General features: G+C 41.7%; 1 protein-coding gene across 1 annotated transcript; it reads left to right on the forward strand.

The window, feature by feature from the left end:
* On the forward strand, positions 1-15,341 carry LOC122931838 (cryptic protein-like; the record flags this gene model as incomplete). The annotated part of the gene is made up of 4 exons (XM_044285893.1): positions 1-55; positions 8,522-8,636; positions 10,765-10,877; positions 14,407-15,341. Coding segments are annotated over 4 exons (393 nt in total), but the record flags the coding sequence as incomplete, so codon positions are not given.
* Between the last annotated feature and the right edge of the window lie 5,937 nt (positions 15,342-21,278).

Raw genomic sequence — 21,278 nt, forward strand, 5'->3', positions numbered from 1 at the left:
GTCCGAAATCCACAGAATACTGGAGCACTTATACCTTTCATTGGCCTTACCGACAGTGAGTATCCTACTTATATTGTAGGCTGTTCATTAGATGGTGTTGATTCTTAGCAAATAATGTGATTGTGGTTTCATTCTAACAATTCAGGAGCCCATAATTTAAATTATAGTCCTATCAGAAAATGAGGTTATTTCTTCTAGATCATTAAATGTAATAGGAATAGTACATACTGATAAAATCCGCATTTCCTTATCTCCTCATATGTATGAAAGGATAGAAGTCTATTTTTTATAACACTAACATATTATGTAGCTCTTTACTGATAATATACTGATAATTTGTTCACATTGCCCCTTATGCTTAAATGGTCACTAACTTTTTACAACATTTTTATATAAATCAATAGTGCAAGCAACCACAAGAAACTTTGTAATACTATTATCAATGATAAATGTCTAATTCACATCTTATCAGTTGTTTACCTCTCCCCCTTTCTAATTGCTTTTCTATTTGAAAAATGTTTCAAATTCTTCTCAAGACTCAGCAGCTCTACTGAACTATCATTTAAAGTTAATAAAAGTGTATGGTAATGGGGGGGGGGGGAGTGAGCAGCAGCAGATGTGATACAGGACTCAAGGAGAGACACTAAAGAGACTGTATAGCTACATAGGAAGTTTATATCTCAGCACAATGCTAAATTCCCAAACATACCAAGTCAGTACGTTTCTTTAATGTCCTCTATTATCATGGGGCTGTTTCTGAGTTGGTAAGAGAAGGTGAGGAAGCCGGTTCTCTTCTACTTTCTGTGTGCAATGGATGGAAGCGGGTCTCTACTCACTATCTCTGAGAGAACGGCAAACTAGATATTCACTATGCTCAGGAGAAAACTGATAAAAAATGCCACATACAAGTCTACTAGGTATTCCTCATGTACAGACACAGTACTATTGATTAATGCAGAGTTTGTTGAAAGGTTAGCTACACCTTAAAAGAGAAGGCTAGTCATAACTAAGGGTGACAGATACTTAATTTCTTTAATTGCCCTTGCTGTTTTGCTTAAATCTTGTATTGAGTGGTTCCAGCGCATGATGATGAGTCCTCATATTCATGAGCTTGCTTCTCTCCCCTGGCCCACCAGAGTACCAGATGATCCTCCGTTGGTCCCAGGCTCTAATCCAACAGTGTACCCCAAAGCTCCATTAGAAAAAAAAAAAATTATTTGGAGGTGCCTTTGCAGATAATAACTTGCCACTAGGGTCTATTTAATTCAAAACATGTTAGATATTATTGATGATGTAGTGGTTGGGCCCCAAGAATAATTTCCTCTGGTGGGCCCAAGGAAGCACAGACCAAAACTGGTGCCCACCACCAGGAAATACACTGTCTTTCAGCGTCTGGGAGCTATTGAATTTTAGGGCTGATCAACATTCACTGGACATATTAGGACTTTTAGGCATAATAAGATGAGTTGATTATTGTTTAGGCAATTAAAAACAAGATTGCATTTAACGACTTAAAGCTGATGATGACAGACAAGCATTTCCATGCATTCAATGGTTTCCTGGCTTAATTAAGGATAATTGTATTTAGACAGCAATGATTTACAGAAAACAAGCCTATTTTTACATAATCGCATGATGTATAGTACGTTACATTAGCACAACTCAATAATAATAATGATTGAATATATTAATTTAGATAAACAATTTTAGAAGCAACGAACAAGTGTTTTAAGTACACAATTATTCTCCAACATGAATTGTTAGGGTTCAAACGATTATCTGCTTGCCTAAATATGCCTTAAACCGCGGCCCTGCTCTAACAACCCGGACCGGCAGGAGTGCTGATACGGGCTGATTAACACTTTACATGCCGTGGACAATGGTGCCCGCCGCATATAAAGTGCTGAAATAGGGAGCAGTTGCGGGGTGCTGATGTATGTGAAGGCTGCCTGAGGTCTGATGTAGGCCTAGACCATTCTTAAGTAATTTCCAGCAGGCTGCGTCAGAATAGCATTTCCATTAAAATACAATCTACTATAGGGATAGTGCATTGCATTTTAAAAGCAATCAAAAACTCCCCTTGTGGGACTATTAAGTGGTAAATAAACAAAAAAAACTAATTTATTCAATTTTAAAAATCCCATTAAAAAATTATACTTTTTTCCCATTAAAAATACGCTTTTCAATGAAAGAAATTGCAAAAAAATATCTTCCTATATATTTGGTATTGCCGCGTCCATAATGACCCGGACTACATAAATATCACATAAATTATCCCCTATGGTGGACGCCGTAAAAAATTTTTTTAAATAAAAAGACAGAATTGCTAATTTATTCTTAGTTGCCACAGATAAAACGTAATAACAAGAGATCAAAAAGCGACATTTATTCCAAAATGGTACCAATGAAAAATACAAGTCCACTAAAAATCAATCCCTCACACAACTCCATATAAAGAAAAATAAAAAAGTTATGGGTCTTGGGAAGTGGCAATGCCAAAATATTTTTTTCTTTAAAAAAAAGGGCTTTTATTGCTAAAAAGTTGTAAAAAAAAAAAAGATATGTATTTGGTATCACTATCGTACTGACCCAGAGAATAAAGATATTATGTTATTTATACTGAAAAATAAACGCCGTAAAAGTTATAACGTAAAAACGCAGTGGCAGTTTTTCCCATCTCCCTACCAGAAAGAGTTAATAAAAGTTAATCAGAAGGTTATGTGTACCCCAAAATGGTGCTATATAAAAATTACAACTTGTCCCGCAAAAAACAAGCCCTTATAAAGCTATATAGATGGAAAAAAGTTATAGCTCTTGGAATACGACGATGAAAAAGGAAGAAAAACGCTTGGTCACTACGGTCCAAAACAGGCTGGTCACTAAGGGGTTAACAGTTAGTAGCATAAATATGGTGGCAGTCCATTTATCAGGTAAATATGCCTAAGATTAATTTACTAGGAAGCCAGTTGACCTTAGCATGCTTTGAGAACAGGACTAGGCAGACATGAGGAGAAGATGCAAACGCCTCACTGTGCTTTCTGACCCTTTTTTTTTCTAAAAACAGTCATGTAGATCTTTTCATAATGATCTGTTTAGGCGGTACTACCCTGCCAAATCTTTGTGCAGTGCGAGCGCTGATGGATGAAAATTATCAGTGCTCGTTTGCACGGCCGATGGAGAAAAATTATTATAGCTCTTTGAAAGCGACAATGAAAAAAAAAAAAGGGGGGGTTAAAGGGTCATTGTTATTACTACTAACTTTTGACATTTTAAAGAGGCATGGCAGAAGTCATGAACGGTAATCATCTGGCTGCCGAAATCTGCAACAACTGTTTAATGAACAGATCCCATTAATTTCTTAAAATCAATGCCCTGTCGTCTTTCCTTGGACTTGAATTTAGGAAATAGACGATGTATAACTGCGGCCCCTAGTGTTTATTGGGCCCACTCTTTATATCTACTAACAAGCCAGAAATCATTTGAAATTTAAAGTTAACCTAATGCCTTATTCACACATCAGTGTTTTGGTCAGTGATTTCCATCAGTGATTGTGAGCCAAAACCAGGACTGGAGCCTCCACAGACATGGGGTATAAGGGAAAGATCTGATCCTGTTCTGGGTTTAGAGCCGCAACTGGTTTTGGCTCAAAATCACTGATAGAAATCACTGACCGAACACTGACTGTGTTAGGCTACTTTCACACTAGCGTTGTTTAAATCCGGCGTTCAATTCCGACACCGGAACTGCCCCCAGGATCCGGAAAAACGTGTGAAATCGGATTACATTTGAATCCTGATCAGGATTTTGATCACAATGTAAAAATGCATTGGAAAAAACGGAATCCGCCATTTATGGACTTTAACTTTTTTTTCTCATTTTTCGGGTTTAACATGCAAAAGCCGGATCCGGCGTTCAGTCAAAGTGTTTAGGATTTTTGGCCGGAGGTAAAAATACAGCATGCTACGGTTTTCTGAAAAGCCTGATCAGTCAAAAAGACTGAACTGAAGACATCCTGATGCATCCTGAACGGATTACTCTATTCAGAATGTATTAGGATAAAACTGATTAGTTCTTTTCCGGATTTGAGCCCCTAGGACGGAACTCAGCGCCGGAAAAGAAAAACTCTAGTGAGAAAGTACCCTTAATAAGGCCTAAGATAAGGCCTCTTTCACACTTGCGTTGTCCGGATCCACCGTGTACTCCACTTGCCGGAATTACACGCCGGATCCGGAAAAACGCAAGTGTACTGAAAGCATTTGAAGACGGATCCGTCTTCCAAATGCTTTCAGTGTTACTATGGCACCCAGGACGCTATTAAAGTCCTAGATGCCATAGTAGTAGTGGGGAGCGGGGGAGCGGGGGAGCGGTATACTTACAGTCCACGCGGCTCCGGGGGCGCTCCAGAATGACATCAGAGCACCCCATGCGCATGGATGACGTGCCATGCGATCACGTGATCCATGCGCTTGGGGCGCCCTGACGTCACTCTGGATCGCCCCGGGAGCCGCACGGACGGTAAGTATGCTGCTCCCCCGCTCCCTACTACACTTTACCATGGCTGCCAGGACTTTAGCGTCCCGGCAGCCATGGTAACCATTCAGAAAAAGCTAAACGTCGGATTCGGCAATGCGCCGAAACGACGTTTAGCTTAAGGCCTTTCAATGGGCATTCATTCCGGATCCGGCCTTGCGGCAAGTGTTCAGGATTTTTGGCCGGAGCAAAAAACGCAGCATGCTGCGGTATTTTCTCCGGCCAAAAAACGTTCCTTTCCGGAACTGAAGACATCCTGATGCATCCTGAACGGATTTCTCTCCATTCAGAATGCATTAGGATAAAACTGATCAGGATTCTTCCGGCACAGAGCCCCGACGACGGAACTCTATGCCGGAAGAAAAGAACGCAAGTGTGAAAGAGCCCTTAGTTACGCAAGTATTGTGTAGAATTTTAGTGTGCATTCACAATCTCTTTCAGACAGTAGAAAAAATCTGCAAAGATTTGCAGATTTTTTTAAAATCCAAATCATGCCCGCTCTGTTGCAGAACTGTTAGAAATTTTCACAGTGGATTTCACTTTTTTAAATGCAAATAATAAAGTTTGACACAAATATGCAGCAAAATTATTGTGGATTTGTGGCACAATTCAGTGCAGTAATACAATCTGCTCCTTGTGGACATCACCTATAGGTTGTATTTGCACATGGCAGATTTTCTTCAGAAATGTCTTCTCCTGTTCCATATATCTGAATTAATTTGTAAAATTCCCATACACATGCTGCAGGAACAACTCTGTTTATATGCCTGGAACAATTTTTCTGTGACAGAAATGCAAAAAATCAGCCATGTGTAGACATACCGGTAACCTTAAGGGGGTTTTCCAGTCTCCATATATTGTTGTGCCAGCCTCAGGATAGGTTCTCCATAGCCGATTGTTGGGGCTGATCAGCTGTTCCTGCAGCCCTCGGCACTGGAACTAGAACTTTGAACAGAGCTGTACTTTCTGCTCTGTTCAAAGTAGTGGCCGTGCTGGGTTACTGCAGCTCAGCTACCATTCACTTCAATAGGAGATGAGCTGCCGTAATCCAACACTTTGAACGAAGTTGTCCATTAAAGAGCTAGTTCCCGTGGCAGAGGCTTCAGAGCAGTGGCGTACACACAATCCATGGGGACCCGATGCGAAACTGATCTTTGGGGCTCCCTCCCCGTCGCCCCCCCCAACCTGCCTCCAAGCCCCCCCCCCCACTACCTCCCCTACTAGTGTTGTAACTATAGTGTTATGGGCCACAGTGCAAACATTTTTATAAAGAACCGGCAGATTTTCTTACTAAGGGCTTTTTCCGTGCAGGTAATCCGCTGCGTGATTGAGTGCCAAGCCCCATTCTGGACAGCAGAGACACGGAGCAGTAACATGATTGACTGTGATCTTTTTACTACAAAATCACGGTGACAACTTTATGTCTCTGTGATTTTGTAGTAAAAAGATCATAGAGAGGCACAGAGCATTACCAATCATGTTAATGCTCCGTGTCTCTGCTGTCCGGAACGGGGCTTGGTTCTCTTTCACGCAGTGGATTACCCGCACGGGATCCGCTCGTGTTAAAGAGCCCTAAGCCCAATGCAGGGCTACACTCACCCAGTCCTAATAAAATCTGGTCCTACCTCATCCAGGGTGTCGCTGGCGTCGGCGTGATGTCCGCTGGATCCAGAACAAGGTCCCTGTGGTGAGAAAAAAAGAATAATCACATAAGGAAGAGATGGTGACTGCCCCTGTGAAATCACCAGCAGGGGGCGCTATGCTGGCCTGTAAGACTGAGCCATGCCAATGTATAGCAGGGTAATCTAGGACATTTCCCCTAAGTGGAACCACACAGTACTAATGCCCACCTTGTGGCCCCTCTCAGTAGTTATGTCCACCTTTGTTCCTGTCACAGTAATTATGCCCAGATATGTGCCCCCTCATAGTAGTTCTGCCAAATATGTGTCCCCTTACAGTAGTTGGGCCCAGATATGTGCCCCCTCAAAGTGGTTATGCCAGATTATGTGTCCCCTCACAGTAGTAATGCCAGATTATGTGTCCCCTCACAGTAGTAATGCCAGATTATGTGCCCCCTCACAGTAGTAATGCCAGACTATGTGCCCCTCACCTAGTAACGCCAGATTATGTGCCCCTCACAGTAGTTATGGCAGATTATGTGCCCCTTCACAGTATTTATTCCCAGTTATGTGTCCCCTCAAAGTAGATATGCCCAGATATGTGCCCCCTCAGAGTGGTTATGCCAGATTATGTGTCCCCTCACAGTAGTAATTCCAGATTATGTGCCCCTTCACAGTATTTATGCCCGGTTATGTGCCCCCTCAAAGTAAATATGCCCAGATATGTGTCCCCTCAGAGTGGTTATGCCAGATTATGTGCCCCTCACATTAGATATGCCCACATATGTGCCCCTCCCACTCACATTGGTTATGCCAGATTACATGCCCCGTCACAGTAGTTATGCCTTCATATGTGCCCCCTCATAGTTATGCCTTTATATATGCCACACTCACAGTAGTTATGCCACATTAGATGCCCCCTCAAATTAGTTATGGCAGATTAGGTGCCCCCCTCAAATTAGTTATGGCAGATTAGGTGCCCCTCGGTAGAGATGCCAACTTTTGTGCCCCCTCACTCTAGTTGTGCCCATCAAACCCCCCCTGCCCCCAGTATGCAGCGCTAGAAAAAAAAAAATATACACATACTTACCTTCTCCCCTGATGAGAGGATGCAGATTGCCGGGCTTTCAGCTTTCCTCCCACAGCAAGCAGCGCGATCTGGAGCCAGCAGGGGGAGCTCCTGAGCTCTGAAGATCAGTGAAGCAGGGAGGAGAGAGGTTTCCCTGCTTCACTATGGAAACGGAACTGCCTAGCCGGGTGTGAGTGAGTGCGCTCCCCCGCCCTCTTCCTTGACCCTCCGGCCCCCCCACCCCGATATTATACATGTAATGGAGGCATGGAGCGCTCTGATTGGGCCCGAAATTGCCACTGTACTTCATGCCGGGCCCCATCAGAGTGCTCCATTACATGTAAGTACAGCGGAGGCCCTGCCAGTGGCCTGGGGGGGTCCACAGGCTGCCGGGCCCCCTGGAGTGCCGGGCCCGGTCGCAACTGCGACCCCTGCGACCCTGGTATGTACGCCACTGCTTCAGAGAACACATGATTGGTGGAGTGGAGGGTGACGCATCCTCAACAATTGGATATTATTAACCTATCCAGAGGACAGGTCGCCAGCTGCTAAAATCAGCTGATCATGGGACTGCCATGGGGATGCCAGATGTTGGACCCTCACCAATCTGATACTTAGTGAGAGAATGGAAAACTCCTTGAAACTGATGATGGCTAAAACATGGTTACACTACCAGTGATTGTGTCCAGTCATAGGCACATTTAGCTTGAATGAATATACATGTTATTTCTTTGCCAGAAACGTCCAGGATGATTCATTCTTCCTGTTGAGAATAAATGACTAGTAATGATCAGCAGTTCCAATAGTCATATTAGAAATCTAATATCTAGTTTTATAGTGTAGTCTTTTTTAGACATTCTACTCTTTTGTGGGTTCTGGTTCTAAGCAGGTAGAATATGGCAAATGCACTCTGTGTCCTAATCTCTAATGTCAGGCACATGGATCAATCTGACTCTATTAAATCCTAGTCTGTTCATGCCCTGTATGGCTCCACACATCCACTGATAAATCGGTACTTAACAGTAACATAAATAATCAGACAAGACTACAAGACATGTACTACCCCCAGGCTGGAATCCTTCAGTGTCCACAGGAGAAGTGCTAATCTCTAGTAGTTGTCCTTTAATCCTTGGATAAACAGAACTGTCTTAACTGAACAAACACTTCTAACAGGCAGCTAATTTTATAGCTTTACAAGACAATAAAAGGAAACCTTTGAGATTCTTTGGTGGCTAGAGACAGAAAGAGCTATCTATGGGCAGAGATGCTAAGTGTGTCTGTCAATTTCCCCTTCTATTTTCAGGCCGTAAACTCAACAGAACTTGCTGCGTGAATGGAGGAACATGTGTCTTAGGAAGTTTCTGTGTCTGTCCAAGGCATTTCACTGGAAGATATTGTGAATTTGATGAAAGGAAAAAGTAAGACTCTGGGAGTCGGAGGTTTTACATCAATGAAAAAAAATTGCAGATAAAAAAGAAACATTTTTGAAATCTCTGTTGTTAACAATTATGGAAAAGCCGGGAGACAGCTAAATGACTACCGATACAGTTTCCAAGGTGTTGCCTCACAACTTTCTTAGACTTCTGGAAGAGAGTCCTAGTTATGGAGTAATACTGGAGCTGGGGAATGCTTGTCCTTCAGAGGTCTAGCAAAGTTGTTAAAATGTAAAATAGTGACTATTAAAAGTGACCTAATTTATTGAAATTTGTTTTAAGTCAGATTCTATCAAATTAGTTGGCAGATTTGATCCAGGGATCTAAGACTGACATATATGGCTATGGGTAAAAGCATAGTAGCTGGTGGTAACCAAAAGCTGGCAGCACACTTCCCTGTCAGATTTTATTTTTAAATTAAAACATGGTCCACACATTATTCCTTTTTGGCAGATGCATTCTTCTCAATCTTCTGACCTGTAAAATGGTTACCGCCACTTTGAGACATTTGTCCAAATCGAATCACTAAAGATTCAGACTCTGCTGGAATCAGAATTTTGGGAAATTCAAGACAAATTTGATTTGTTTAGAGTTAATTTGCTCATCTTTAGCGACTATTCATTTTTAAGAATTTCACAGTAGAAGAAAACTCACAGACTGTTCTTTAGCACTTTTAAAAGTACATTTCATTTTGATTTATTCCCATTAAAATAAATGCATTATATAATAGTTATTTTTATGACTTTAGTGATTAGGTGGCTTTAACCTGTCACACGGAAGTAAGTCTAGTTTCACACTAGCGGCAAGAAACTCCGGCAGGCTGTTCGAGTGGGTGATCAGCCTGTCGGATCCATGCTACTGCTAGTGGACTCGTGCACCCGGACAACCTCTCCAGCCCCATTGATTATAATGGGGGCGGGCCAAAGTTCCAGCAGCAGCACTACAAACATGCCGAGAGGTGGCCAGAATAAAACTACGACATGTCGTAGTTTTATTCCGGCCACCTCTCGGCATGTTTGCCCTTCTGTTGCTGGAAGTCCGGCCCACCCCCATTATAATCATTGGGGCCAGAGCGGTAGTCCATGGGCACTCGAGTTCCTTGCCACTAGTGTGAAAGTACCCTTAGCTTTTCACTGATGATTTATAAAATCACGCAGGGTTGTTATTGAAATCAAGGGCATTGCTGGGGGTCAGTGGCAGAGCATGTGTCCTAGTTATTAGGATATACCAACAAGTTACTCTGCCTTTGCCAGGATATTTAGATACAAGGCAAGGTAGTAAAGGGAATCTTAGACCTGGGTGAAGGAAAGCATCTCGCAGGAATGTGTTATGAATCGGGAGAGGGCGAGTAAGCTGCTGTCAGACTCCTCTGGTGGTGTCATAAGCTGACCTTACATATTAGTTAGAAGTTGGTTGATGGTTGAACACCAGTTGAACAAACATCTGGTGAATGTTTGTTTCACAGACAGAGACATACACACTTTAGTCCATTCTGGCTGTTACAGTTGTTCAAACTGCCCATGAAATAGAGCAATGGATGAAAGACCTTTCTGGGAATGTTCTTTGAAAGAAAGATCTTGGATGAAAATATTTAATGTGGACAACTTATTTTCAAATTATAATGCTCCATTATCTGTTGGCTAAAACGATCATTCACTGTTAAATTTTAACAGACAAATGTTTGTTTTAGTCAAAATTGCTCATTTTGACCAACTTTAGAGTAATGTGTATGGCGACCTTTATCTGCAGTAGAACAGCTACCAATGTATATGGCTAGTGCTACCACTTATTGTACCTATATATATTTTTTTCCATGTCTTATTCTCACTGTTGTCGTTAGTCAGGTACAATCATATCTGCAATTCCATATCCCTCGTAGTAAAGTCATCCACTCATGATCTATCACATCACCTTTCTGAAACATAGTAAATTTACGACTAAAACTCCTTGGAGACACCCTCTGCACAACCTAGCTGTAAAAGATCTTGTACTCCTTAGGCAGTTATTTCTGAGGATGTGAAATTTTTTAACACAAGAACACTGTAGATATTAGCTTGAATATGAAGAAACATGCTTCTTAAAAATTATCACAAAATGATCTTATTCTATTTAGGAACTGTGGCGCCAAAATCAAACATGGAGACTGGGTGTGGCGGGACTGCAGGCTGTGTCGTTGTACATATGGCTTATTGCACTGCCTGGCAGAAGCATTGCAAGATAATTGTGGTGAGCCAGTTTCCTTTTATAAAAAAAATAACATATTATGTCATGATAGTACTGATATATTTAAGACTCTGAAACCAGAAATTTCAGATGTGACTGCAGTTAATCATGATATCCCAGGAGTACTAGAAGAAGACAAATGGCAATTAGTTGAAGTGGGTCAGACTCTTCACATGAATGCATCGACCTACCACTCTGAAGATATGTCTGTATTAGTAATTACTTGTGTTCCTCATGGAATAACAATTCTGGAAATATTTTCTTCAATGGAAATATATTAATAATTTAACAACTGGGCGATGCAGTTCCCCTTGTTAACAGGGCATATCCTTACAGAGTCTAAAGCTAGCCTTAAACCTGTATTACACCAGACATTTGTCAGGCAGATCATCGCTGACAATTGTTCATAGAAGCACTCGTTACCAATGAACCATCCTGTGTAATAATGCTGCTAATTACCCAATGAACATGCAAATTCTTGTTCATTGGGCAATCACAATCTTTCAGTAGGTAAAAAATAATCATTTGCTGGTGACAGATCATGGTCTGCTGCTGGCAAATAATGATTCTGTATGGGGACGAGTGATGGCATTAGCGATCGCTCCTCCCCATACTGTAGAGGAGATCGCTGCATGTAATAGTAGTGGTCTTCTCCACTGATGAGTAGTATATTGTCTGGAAGGAATGCTTCCTTTTCCGACAATCGTCAGTGTGAACCCACTGTGCCATGTGTCCTACCTCCTCTAAGGGCATTGTCTAAGTGAACCCCTCAACATGCCTGGACATCAGCTGTGGGGAGAGCTGAGCAGGAATCATATACATTAGATAGTTGGCCAAACTAAGGTTATAAGGATGTCCCATGAGAAATATTGCTTACAGTTAAATACAGCCCATTATTATTATTAAAATGTGTTACATTTATACTTATTAATCCCCAGATATTGTAGTTGTTTCTATTGAACCTACAGTAATGTTGCTTCACTTGCTTATCCCTCAGTCAGCATCTCTTTTTATCAGAAAAATTGCTTCACCACATCAGGGATCCCTCTGAAGACTAAAGATTGCTTTACATGGGCCAATTCTCATCTAGGTAATTGCTAACAAGCAGTCATAGGAACGCTCATTAGTGATTATCTGGCTCTGTAAAGGTGCTGCCGATTACCCGATAAAAGAGTGAAACGCTTCTTCATCTGGTAATCGCATCTTTCATGCAGACATCTAAATTGTTAGCTGGCAGCAAATCATGCAGTCTAAATGCACTCTACTGGTGGCAAACAATGATTCTGTATGGATCCAAAAGTCTAAAAAGTATTGGCCAAGTTTATACACATATTTTTATATCTTACCTGACAGCTACTGAAGGTGTTTAGGATCATTAGGCCTCACTCCAGGTTTTGAGTAGAAACATGCATCAAGAAATTGTACCAAATGATACTGTGTAAGCGTCTATTCACATTGTGTTGAAGTGTATGTCAGAGATTAGAGATGAGCGAATTTTTGAAAAGTTTGATTTGGCTGATTCGGCGAACTTTACAAAAACATTTGCTTCATGACGCATTATTTTGTCACAAAGTGCATTTTTTTGTAAGCGGGTGCAATTAAAGGGAGCTGCGATAGCGCCGCCCCCCTCCCTGGCATTCTACCACTCAGATGCCGCGTTCATACATGATCAGAGTATCTGAGTGAAAAAACATTGTAAAATGAACATTTAAAAAAATGAAACTTACCGTCTCAATTTTCTTGCGACGGGCCTGCCGCGGCCATCTTGCTTGAAGATCTGGGGCAAAATCTTGCACGGCGCGAGATTACGTCACCACGCATGGGATTTCAGCCGAGATCTTCAATCAAGATGGCGGCCGGCGGCCCGTCCTGAGAAAGCGGAGGAGGTAAATATGAATTTTATTTAGTTTTTTACACTATTTCAGGTTAAATCAATTTGCTAACACAAAGCACGAGAAAATTCGGCTTTGAGGCAAATCTAATTTATCCTGAAATTCGGATTGAATACCACTTTGTGGGATTCGATTCGCTCATCTCTATCAGAGATATACTGTACATCTAAAGGAATTCCCAAGGTATACCTCTGATGTGTGCTACTTGCCATGCACATTCAATAGCTGTTGGCCAAATGAATTTCTCCCCCAATAGCATACACTTTGAGTTTGGCCAAGTGTGTATGTGTTGTCAATGGGGATAGAGGAGAAAGCCTCTGTCAGACACTTTTGGCAGCAGCTTATCTCCTAGAAGAACAAAAGGATTGTGTTAAAATATTCAGTTTGCCTGATCCTTTTCTCCCTCGGCATTATCTGGTGGAGGGAAAGACAAGGGCTCCCCATACACATTAGACTGTTGGCTTGGAGGGTTCAGCCAAGAATATATTCATGTGTATGGAGGCCTATAAACTGTTATGTAAATGAATTGTATCTGCACTATTTTATCTATAATACGGCAAACAAACATTTTGAATAAAATCACCATTAGTAGTTTCTTATCCCGATCTTATCTTATCTCCGTGTCAAAAGAAGAGATCTGGTGTGACATCTGAGTCAGTTAATAAAGCAGGCTATTAACATTTGACCATCGACTGGCCAAATAATTTGTGTCATCACTCCTGATCCTGCTAATTGAAATAAACATTTGGCTAAACCAAACGCGTTTCTGTTAATTTTTATTGAGGAGAGAGCGTGATGGAGGTTCGATTTCTTCAGCACAACTTTTCTCGAGTGGAAAGCAAATTAATTGGCAGTCAAAAATTAACATATTTGTAGTGTGCCTTGGCAATAAGCTGATCACAAGGTGTCCCGCCACTGGAACCCTAGTGATCAGATGTAATCTGTGGGAAAACTTAAGAGTCCTTTAAACGGGTTTAAAATCCGCAAGATTATCACTAACAAGCGTTCATAGGATGCTTGTTAGCGATTATCTGGCAGTGTAAAAGTTACTGAATGAATGAGCAAAACACTTGTTGATTGGACAATAGTTCATTCATGCGGACACAAAAATTTACATTTGCCAGCAGCAGATCGTTCATCTGCTGCCGGAAAATAATGAGCCAGTATGGGGAAAAGCTATAGCATTAGCGATCGCTCCTGCCCATATGCTTCCTTCCCGACAATCTGCTGCTGTATTGTCCCGTGTAAAGGGACCTTTAGCAGTAAGTGTTGACTATCTCTGCGGACTCACCACAGGAGAAAATAAGCATTATACAGTGCCACTAAAATCAATAGTTTGTCTGGGCATTGTAGAATAGCACGGGTCCTCCAGAGAAAGAGAGAGGTGCAAATTGTAACCTCTTATTCTGGCCAGAGATGAGGATCCTAACAACAGACTCTCCTCTGATAACTAAAATTTCACTGATGGGGTGTGTGCACATGGACTTTCTAAAGTAAACCTTTTTAAGTAGGTACTGAGATATGAATTAATCCCATTTATTAAAAAAAAAAAAAAAAATGAAATAAGTAATAAAGTCCCTTAAAATGTAGATGTGTATGCATGTATGTATGTATGTACTTATGTCTTTATCTCTTCACAGATCCTACGAGCAATGAAGATGGGCTAGAATCATGTGGAACAATGTTGCATCCATTGACATTCATCATATTCACTATGTTTATTGGAAGCTACTTTGGATTTTGCCACTGATATGAAAACCCATATGACTTTTATGAACATACATATTTATAATGTGCTTAGTCTTTATTGACATTCCAACTTTTTTATTAAGATCTACCAGAGAATTGAACATTTGCCAAGGCTTTCTTGGTTCTAATAATTGATCTATACAATGCATAAAACGTATGCTCTAATGACCATTATCTCTAAATACATCTTCAATAGCTGTTCCTCCCGACCCTCCCATACACATGCACAGTTGACTTGCATGTGTTGTCCATAGGAAAAGCTACGTAAAGCTGCTTCCAGACACCTTTGGCAGTGGCTTATCTCCTCTGAGAACAAAAAAGATCTGACTTTGAGACTCAACATGCCTAATCCTTCTTACTCCAAACATCTTCTGTTGAGTTATAGTCGGGAGGCCTTGATGCACGTAAGCTAGTTGGCTGGCCCTGTTAACTTTTCTCTTAGGCTTGTTTCATATTTGCGTTTACTGTATCTGGAAAGCTGTACCAGCAGGGGAGCAGCCTTATGGAGATGTCCGGATCCAGCACTGCTGGAAGCTACCAGACACCCATTCAGCTGCAACCGGGCAAACATGTCACGAAGAGGCCAGTTGAAAACCGCTGAGCGGTTCTCTGCTGGAATGTTCTCTGCCAAAGCAGCCTGCTGGATCTCTTAAACACAAATGTGAAACAGACCTTATGTGTATGGGGGCCTTTGATCAGTAGTTTGTACATGATAATTGGATAGGGCTCAGTTCATGTGTAGTTACTAAGGGGGTAAGACAATATTTACCTAAGTTTATATAATTGGGGGAAATTTATCATAACTGGTGTAAAGAAAAACTAGCTTAGTTTCCCATAGCAACAAATCATATTCCACTTTTTATTTTCCAAAGGAGCTCTGAAAAGTGAAAGGTTGAATCTGATTGGTTACTATGGGCAATTAAGCCAGTTTTCCTTTGCACCAGTTTTTATAAATATCCCCCAATAACTTTTATACTAAGTAATACATTATTTGCTCTTCCTATGGAAGAACCATATATTTTAATAAAATATTGAATTTTTTTTACTATATATTTAATTTAATATAGCGGCATACAGTTATTGCTATGTACAATTTGTATCTCACTAATAAATATTTGAATACTATGATTTGTGAGTGTCCTATGTATGTACCAAATGTATTAGCCCATCTGCTAGCTTCTGACGTGTTGCATGTTTAGCCGTATACATACAGTATATTAGGATTGCTTTTGATACACACCAGTGTTTTGCTCTTTCAATTAGGATGTTATCTGTGACAAAATGAAGGGGTATGACGTTTCACCTCCGGGAACAACTGTATTTTCATAGGATAAGTTAGTTGACAAAAAACAGGCAAAAAGGGTTCCTGACCTTTGTGTGACCTGGACAGTGCCAAGCAATCAAAGTCTTCCAAATTACTTTGTCACTTGTATGAAAGCTATAACCTTTACTGTGTGCAGAAAGTGACAGCAGAGGTTTACATTTTACAGGACTGTGTAGGATCGTGCTGGGCTTTTAGTGTTGACTTCTGATCTATCTGTTAAGTTATAGCCCTTGTCATTTTGCAAGATGCAAAATAAGCTGCAGAGAACACAGTAAACAAGGAGACCCTATGCTCCTCTGCGCCCTTTTTGCATATTTGATCCCTATGTAATGTTCATAGGTCAAGGTCCTGTTAAACAGATAATTGACATAGTGGAGTTGGGTTAAAATTTCTAAAATAAAAAAACAAAAACAAATGACCTCACAAGTATGCCTGCCATTACATATCTCATCGAGGTTGCCCCCAGGTTTGTGAATGAAAGTGGATTATGCAAAGGATATAATAGGAAGAAGTTTGCAGAGAAAACCAGGTCTCTGTTCTTTCCAAAGTTGTGAATGGGAATATTAGTAGTCATCTAGATTTCACTGAAACAGGGACTAGACTTTAAAAACATTTTTTTTAAACCATGTTTATATTGGATTTTCCATAAAAGATGTCATTGTCACACTTCAGGGAAAAAGTACCAGTCACGCTTCGATGTGGGAGGGAAGGGGGGAACAGGGAATCAGGCCTGAGAACAAGGGAAGAAAAATGCACCCTCCTAGTGAAAACCGTAACCAAAATCCTGACTGACTATAAGTATGAACAGACCCCAAAGGTAGGTGAGTTCATACACAGGAAAACATGGAGTCCTACAGAATCAAGTCCTATAGGACCCTGGTACTAATGGCAGGGACGAGTCTACTGGTTCCTCCAAAAGGAAGGACGAACAGGAGTCTCCTACAGGCCTAATACAAACAATAGGGAAATTCAACACACATAACCCAAACAAAAGGGAAAGGAAAGACTTAACTTCAAAGGAGCAATGGAAGCACCGGGAACGCAGCTGAGAACCAACCACAATCTATCCAAAGGTCCAAAAAGAAGCTATAAACCGCACAGCATTGTGGGAGAAGCAACTATAAATAGAGAAGGTTAAATTACTGTAATAGCCACACCTGAGGATAGAACGTGTGGCAAGCACCAGAAACAACACATACGTCACTTGATCCAAGCGGAAAACATGTCAGATCAAACCGCGTGCTTCCAGTCTCACCGATCTCCCGCTACCTGTCACGGGAACGACAGTACCACAATATAAAGTTGATGATATCCATAGAACTGAACCCAGTTGGGCTATCAAGGCCTAGGACTATGATACAAACAGAGGTCCATGTGGAGGACCAATAAGAAGTGGATTAATTTATAGATCAATAAGGTGGGGTCAAGGAAAACACAGGGAGAGGGAATGGATGGAGCGTGAATCTCACCTATAGACCAGTCAATACTACAGGGAGTGCAGAATTATTAGGCAAATGAGTATTTTGACCACATCATCCTCTTTATGCATGTTGTCTTACTCCCAGCTGTATAGGCTCGAAAGCCTACTACCAATTAAGCATATTAGGTGATGTGCATCTCTGTAATGAGAAGGGGTGTGGTCTAATGACATCAACACCCTATATCAGGTGTGCATAATTATTAGGCAACTTCTTTTCCTTTGGCAAAATGGGTCAAAAGAAGGACTTGACAGGCTCAGAAAAGTCAAAAAATTGTGAGATATCTTGCAGAGGGATGCAGCACTCTTAAAATTGCAAAGCTTCTGAAGCGTGATCATCGAACAATCAAGCGTTTCATTAAAAATAGTCAACAGGGTCGCAAGAAGCGTGTGGAAAACCCAAGGCGCAAAATAACTGCCCATGAACTGAGAAAAGTCAAGCGTGCAGCTGCCAAGATGCCACTTGCCACCAGTTTGGCCATATTTCAGAGCTGCAACATCACTGGAGTGCCCAAAAGCACAAGGTAAGCAATACTCAGAGACATGGCCAAGGTAAGAAAGGCTGAAAGACGACCACCACTGAACAAGACACACAAGCTGAAACGTCAAGACTGGGCCAAGAAATATCTCAAGACTGATTTTTCGAAGGTTTTATGGACTGATGAAATGAGAGTGAGTCTTGATGGGCCAGATGGATGGGCCCGTGGCTGGATTGGTAAAGGGCAGAGAGCTCCAGTCCGACTCAGACGCCAGCAAGGTGTAGGTGGAGTACTGGTTTGGGCTGGTATCATCAAAGATGAGCTTGTGGGGCCTTTTCGGGTTGAGGATGGAGTCAAGCTCAACTCCCAGTCCTACTGCCAGTTTCTGGAAGACACCTTCTTCAAGCAGTGGTACAGGAAGAAGTCTGCATCCTTCAAGGAAAACATGATTTTCATGCAGGACAATGCTCCATCACACACGCCCAAGTACTCCACAGCATGGCTGGCAAGAAAGGGTATAAAAGAAGAAAAACTAATGACATGGCCTCCTTGTTCACCTGATCTGAACCCCATTGAGAACCTGTGGTCCATCATCAAATGTGAGATTTACAAGGAGGGAAAACAGTACACCTCTCTGAACAGTGTCTGGGAGGCTGTGGTTGCTGCTGCACGCAATGTTGATGGTGAACAGATCAAAACACTGACAGAATCCATGGATGGCAGGCTTTTGAGTGTCCTTGCAAAGAAAGGTGGCTATATTGGTCACTTATTTGTTTTTGTTTTGTTTTTGAATGTCAGAAATGTATATTTGTGAATGTTGAGATGTTATATTGGTTTCACTGGTAAAAATAAATAATTGAAATGGGTATATATTTGTTTTTTGTTAAGTTGCCTAATAATTATGTACAGTAATAGTCACCTGCACACACAGATATCCCCCTAAAATAGCTAAAACTAAAAACAAACTAAAAACTACTTCCAAAAATATTTAGCTTTGATATTAATGAGTTTTTTGGGTTCATTGAGAACATGGTTGTTGTTCAATAATAAAATGAATCCTCAAAAATACAACTTGCCTAATAATTCTGCACTCCCTGTAGATGTTCAATTAGCTGTGATTACATTAACCCTCCAGGCTTTCCAGAACCTGAAAGAGCCTCATGACAAAGCCACTCATTTCTCATTGGTCATATTATAGCTTATTTGCCGCTTGACTTCTGAGAAGTTGAGAGTTTGCTGTTTCCAGGCTTTCACTATGTTTGGCAGTGAGAAAGAATAATTTTATAGGCGTTTGCTTAACCCCTTAAGGACACACGCCATACATGTCCTGCGCAGCTGGACATGACCAAAGAACAGGCGCCATACATGTACGGCGCAAGGTCCGCTGGGTGCTTGGGCAGGATTTCAGGGGAATCGGGGCACCATGGCTGCTCTTACCGGCAGGAATCCATGCCGGATAGGGGCAGCATGGTGTCTTTCTACCCCCCTGCAGCTCCAAGCGCTGCGATTGGCCAGTCAATGAAGAACGGCACATTGCAGCACCGGAAGCAGAAGGAAGCTGCGGGGCGGCTTGGGGGGGCCATAGGTAGGTGACCGGTGCTGAACTAGTCAGCACCGGTCTCCTCCGGGGTCAAGCAGGGGACTCCCGTCTTTGGCGTCCCCTGCCAGTGCTGCGATTGGCAGGAACAACGCTCCAGCAAATGGCAGCTCTATAGCATCACAGGAAAGGGCTGAACCTCTCTGCAGGCAACCATTCTATCTGGTGACTGCATGCAGATAGATTCTGTGCTTCTCTGTGCTGCTTGTTGGCTTGCTGGGAGTTGTACACCACCACTAGGATTTGAGCTTTTCCTGCTGAAAGACGAAAAGAAGAACAACATCTGGAATTGCTGCACTGATTTTTTTTTCATTTGCAGCTGTTCCTAAACCACCCTCCATCCCTGTCCCAGTGCTTTTTTTTTTAAAGTAATAGTTAGAATCTTATATATATAGTGTTCTTTTTTTTGTATCTGCAGTAATTTTTTATATTGCAGTGTCTGCACAGAAACACCAAACGTCAGAGTTCTACAGCCTTGAGCACCAATAAGTACATTTTTTTTTACTGGTCACTTTTGTGCTCAGTTTTCTATTTTGTTGCTGTAAAAAATACATTTAGTGTTAAATAGAAATCAATTTTAGGTAGTGTTAGCGTATATTTTTGCACGTACATGATATCTGTGTGCGTGCGCCTCCTGCACCTGCCGAGCGCTGATCAGAAACATCCATTTTTCTGACTGGTCTGATCAGTTTACTGTGCAGATTTTTTCCCCCTGTGTAGATATATATAGAGAGGCCTCCCTAGATGCCTGGTAGGGCAACCACTGAGAATGGGTGAAAGTAAGGCTGTCCTCCATGAGAACATGCTGGTGGTTAAGTACAAGCACAAGAGGGATGTCCTTGTACTGACCACCATTCACACTAACACCAGCTCTCCTGCTCCTGTACGAGGTACCGCAACCACTACCTCCAAACCCGTTTGTATCCTGGACTACAACAGGCACATGGGAGGGGTGGATCTTTCAGATCAACTTCTGAAGCCCTACAGTGTCACATGAAAAAAAAAAATGTGGTACAAAAAGCTGGCCGTACACATTGTACAGAAGGCAATGTGCAATGCGTACATGCTATTTGAATCTGCAGGCCACATAGGAACTTTCAGTTCCAAGAGGTGGTTATCAAGGCCCTAATTTTTCGAAGCCAGGCTGGGGAGGGCAACATTTTCCAGGTCAGGTTCCCCAGACAGCAAGGAAGGGAAGGACCCAAAAAAGATGCAGGGTGTGTTCCAAAAGGGGGATAAGGAAAGACACTATTTACCACTGAGAAACCTGCCCTGAAAAACCTGGCCTGTGCATGCAAGAGTATTTTAAAATCTACCACTAATCCATGGAGTATTAATTTAATTTGATCCTTTATGTACCCTGTAGTTTTACTACCTTATATCTCTGATTTAGTCCGCATAGCTTACAGATCCACTTTTCAGCAAACACTACATATTCATTTCTGTGAAACACCTGTTAGGTCAAAAGTTCCCTTTCCACCCCTTAAAATGTTCGTACGGGGGTTCTCTTTCCAAAATGGTGTCACTTCTTTGGGTTTTTAATTTCTGTGGACCTCAGGAATCTTTTAAATGCGACATGGCACCTAAAATTCATGTCTGCCAATTCAGGCCTGCCAGCAAAATCCATATTTTGCTGTTTGCCTGCTGTGCGCCCATACAGCAGGCTACAAGCACATATGGGGTGTTTTCTGAATGAGAAGAAAATTTGGAACACATATTAGGGTGCATTTTATCCTTTAACCCCTTGTGAAAGTGAAAAATTGGGGTCTGCTAGTAATTTTTCATTTTCACAAATGTGTGCTTTGAAATCTTTTTAGGGTACTTTCACACTAGCGTTTTTCTTTTCCGGTGCTGAGTTCCGTCCTAGGGGCTCAAATCCGGAAAAG

The sequence above is a fragment of the Bufo gargarizans genome, chromosome 3, assembly GCF_014858855.1.
Source record: "Bufo gargarizans isolate SCDJY-AF-19 chromosome 3, ASM1485885v1, whole genome shotgun sequence".
NCBI classification, from domain to species: domain Eukaryota; kingdom Metazoa; phylum Chordata; class Amphibia; order Anura; family Bufonidae; genus Bufo; species Bufo gargarizans.